This window comes from Peromyscus maniculatus, chromosome 5, assembly GCF_049852395.1.
Source record: "Peromyscus maniculatus bairdii isolate BWxNUB_F1_BW_parent chromosome 5, HU_Pman_BW_mat_3.1, whole genome shotgun sequence".
NCBI lineage: Eukaryota > Metazoa > Chordata > Mammalia > Rodentia > Cricetidae > Peromyscus > Peromyscus maniculatus.
Window position 1 is genome coordinate 28,992,501 of NC_134856.1, and position 3,350 is coordinate 28,995,850.

The following is a 3,350-nucleotide window of genomic DNA, read 5'->3' on the forward strand; positions in this document are numbered from 1 at the left end:
AGTGCTGAGATTAAAGGTGCACCCACCACTGCCTCCCAGCCAAGCCTATTCTTAAATTGACTGGTCTTGACTGTTCTAGCTGGTCATATGACTAACTGCTATTTCTGCTTTTGTAATCAAACTTGCTTACTCTGCTAACAAAGATGACTAGGGCAACTATAAGATATATATGTTAAAATTAGAGCCTGACCACATGTCATCTTGTGGGTTTTGCCTTTATAAGCCTTGGGCTGATGTGGCTAGGGGCTGCATCTTGAGGAGTACTCTTGGGCACCAGTAACTAAATAAAAAGCCTCTGTTTATTAAAGTTTGTTTAGGGTCATGGTGAACCTCTGAGCAACCCTAGAAGCATAACAGAGGCCCTGTGTCAAAGGGGCCTGCTTAAGACTGTTCAGGTAGATGTCCATGAGTTCAGGGGCAGCCTGGTCTATGTGGTGAGTTTCAGTATATCCAGGACCCACATAATGAGACCCTGTCTCAAAAATAAAAACAAAAAAGTATTAAGATGGAAGGAGAATAAGTATCTCCTGTTGCTGGCTTCAAAGTTGGAGAGGAGAGATCAATAGCAAGTGTTATGCCTGCGTCATGAGCCCCCCAGAGACCACCAGGAGCCTGAGTTCATAAACAAAAGCAAAGAGCCTTTATTGCGAGCTCGAGCTTGGGCTCTCTGTCTGTTCCAACACAGCAGTTGGATCAAGGAGAGCCCTGAGCTCAGTTATGGCAGGGATTTTAAGGAGTAAAGGATGGGGGGGGGTAATTCCAGACTCAGATGGGTGTTGAACTCCTGATTGGGCAGGAGTGGGGCTCAGAAGTCTTGTCAATCAGGGATTGGTACTGGCATTGCTACAAGGAAATTAGCAACAATGTTAATAATAAAGGAAATGATATACAAGTGATGTGAGCTCTCCTTAATGTTCTGGAGCATCTAGTACTTGTTTGTCTCAATCCTGATTGGTCTCCTGCAGGGCACAGTTTGTGGCTTTTCCTGGTTATTGTAATGGTGAGGCCTAGTCGCAGTGTTGTTAGTCTGCAGCCTGTCATGGCTGCACTGATGTTAAGTTAGGCCTCTTCACAAGAAGAAGTATGTGTAGGGAAAAGGGGCTGGCTAAAGAAACCCACCCTGACCCTGGAGCCCAGAACCAGGGAAAGATGGCTCAGATCAGGGCAGAAAGAAACAGTTTGGCTCAGTCAGATCAGAGCCATCTCTGCCCCTGGACAACTAACTTGTGTAACCAACCAATCACAGAGCAGGACAGTAGAACCCTGGGCCCCAGGTTAACCCCTGGTTGACTCCACCCCTAAGATTTCCTATGTAAACTGCCATGCCTGGTCAGTTAGAAAAAAGGCTGCTCTCTCCACTCTGGTAGAGGCAGCTAGTTCTCCTGGACTCCTCCTTGCCAAATAAATCTTTTTTTTTAGACTTATTTATTTATTATATGTGTACAGTATCCTGCCTGCATGCCAGAAGAGGGCAGCAGATCCCATTATAGATGGTTGTGAGCCACCATGTGGTTGCTGGGAATTGAACTCAGGACTTCTGGAAGAGCACCCAGTGCTCTTAACCTCTGAGCCATCTCTCCAGCTCCCAAATAAATCTCTTTCTCGAAAGAGCTTTGCCTGTGAAGATCTTCATTCACTGGCATAGAGAAGATCCTTGCTGAGACGTCCCTCAGTGGACAAAACAAAGGAGAGCTGAAAGAGCAGAGCAAGGAGGAGCTGAACAGAAGATCTTTGTTGAGTCCCTCAGTGGACAGATCAAGAGAGAGCTGAAAAGTAACACTTTTCTCCTGAGCAGGAGGAGATTGCTACATTTCTGCAGGGGGTTTCCCTTTGTGCAGAGTGAAGCAAAGGAAGCAGCTCTCCCAGAGAGGGGCAGGATTGCTATATACTGCGTGGAGACCATCCCCCAATCACACCAGGTATACCTTGACTTCCCAGAACAGTGAAGATATCCTTCCCTGCTGAAAGCAGTTCCAGGCCTGACTATCCCGAGAAGTCAGAAAAATTTCCCTTCCTGGGTTAGGCTGCTTCTTTGCAGTTCCGCCATCAGAGCTGTTCTAAGCAGCTCCAGGTGTTGCCTGACTCCCCAGGTAGTCAGGACACCTTTCCCCAGAGTTGTTGCAACCAATTTATTTACATTGTTGGTACCAAAACCCAGGACTAAACCCACCGAATTGCAACCAGTTTACTTACAGTGTGTGCATTCTCTGAAAGCTTTGAACTGTCTGCAGCTACTGTCCAGAAAGGAACAGGGTTCTAACAATGACTCCAGTGAACAAGAAGAGGAATTCTCCCCTAAAGCATCCAGAAAATAACACAGTGCTGCCAGCCTTTTGTATTCAGCCCTCTGAGACCCATTGCCCTAGATTTCTGACTTCTTCAACAAGGAAATAAAATGAACAAACACTTAAGCCACTAAGTCTATGGTTTTTATTATGACGGCAAAAAAATTACAAGCAAGCAAGACACTGTGTCCCTCAAGTCTTTCTTCCTGGGGACAACTCTGAGAATGTGGGAGCATTGAAAGCTCTGCCTGATTCTTATCCTGACCTAGAGATGGTTCCAGGAAACGACCAAGTTGGAAAGGAAAACACAAGCCAGTGTTCCCCTCTTTTCCTTTTTTTCCAGGAGAGGAACATGGAAAGTACACAGCAGAATGTATACTGTACAAGATATTCTTTCTTCATGACTGCAACAAAATCCTGATGCAGAAAGACTTACCATGAAGAAAGCTTTTGGCTCACAGTTTCTGAGGGTTCCATGGCTGCTGGACTCCATGAACTCGGGAAGAACATCAAGAAGCAGAGGGAGGAGACACAGACTGGGAAGAAGTGTAACCCTCAAGGCATGCCCCCAAGCACCCTACTTCCGCCAGCCAGGTTCCACTTCCGAAAGTTCCACAGCTTCCCACAGCAGCACTGCCAGTCGGGGAGCGCCTATTCACTCACATTTCCTACAGAAACAAGACAAGTAGACTCAGAGAGAAAGCCTGTCTCAAAAACAGAGGAGGAGGAGGAGGAGGGGGGGGGAGGGGAAGGGGGAGAGGGGGGAGGGGGAGGAAGAGAGAGGGGAGGGGGAGGAGGAGTCAAATTCAACCCTTATCTACAAAGGGAAGATGTTACATAAACAGGTACTGCTTGCACTAGCTGAGCCTGGTGGACTCCATTCACAGCAAGGAACGTACAGAGCACTCACTTCCACACATGTGCACACACTCATGTCATGTAAATGAGACCATTCAGGATGTATGCTTATGTGTTTACTTACACAAGGGCACTCAACAGCCCAACATATGTGAGAAAAGTAAAGGCAAAAAAAACCCTCCACCTCCAAAGAGCATTCTCCTCATA

At 46.7% G+C, this 3,350-nt stretch overlaps 1 protein-coding gene and 1 long non-coding RNA gene across 8 annotated transcripts in view; one reads left to right on the forward strand and one right to left on the reverse strand.

Annotated features, from left to right (window-relative positions):
- Positions 1 to 3,002, forward strand: part of LOC143273118 (rho GTPase-activating protein 10-like) — a 48,886-nt gene extending 45,884 nt beyond the window's left edge. For 2 of the 7 annotated variants that reach the window (XM_076571484.1, XM_076571490.1), the window contains exons 12-13: positions 1,839 to 1,919; positions 2,629 to 3,002. In XM_076571484.1, coding sequence (XP_076427599.1) covers positions 1,839 to 1,919; positions 2,629 to 2,706 — 159 coding nt within the window. In that variant the 3' untranslated portion in view covers positions 2,707 to 3,002. Of the gene's footprint in view, positions 1 to 1,838; positions 1,920 to 2,184; positions 2,412 to 2,628 lie in introns of those variants that run through there. The other 5 variants (XM_076571486.1, XM_076571489.1, XM_076571485.1 and 2 more) reach the window with 4 other exon arrangements.
- On the reverse strand, positions 618 to 2,337 carry LOC143273127 (uncharacterized). The gene is made up of 2 exons (XR_013051043.1): positions 2,194 to 2,337; positions 618 to 843 (listed from the first exon to the last, which is right to left on the reverse strand). It is a non-coding gene; the product is annotated as an uncharacterized LOC143273127 (long non-coding RNA).
- Positions 3,003 to 3,350: the final 348 nt, after the last annotated feature.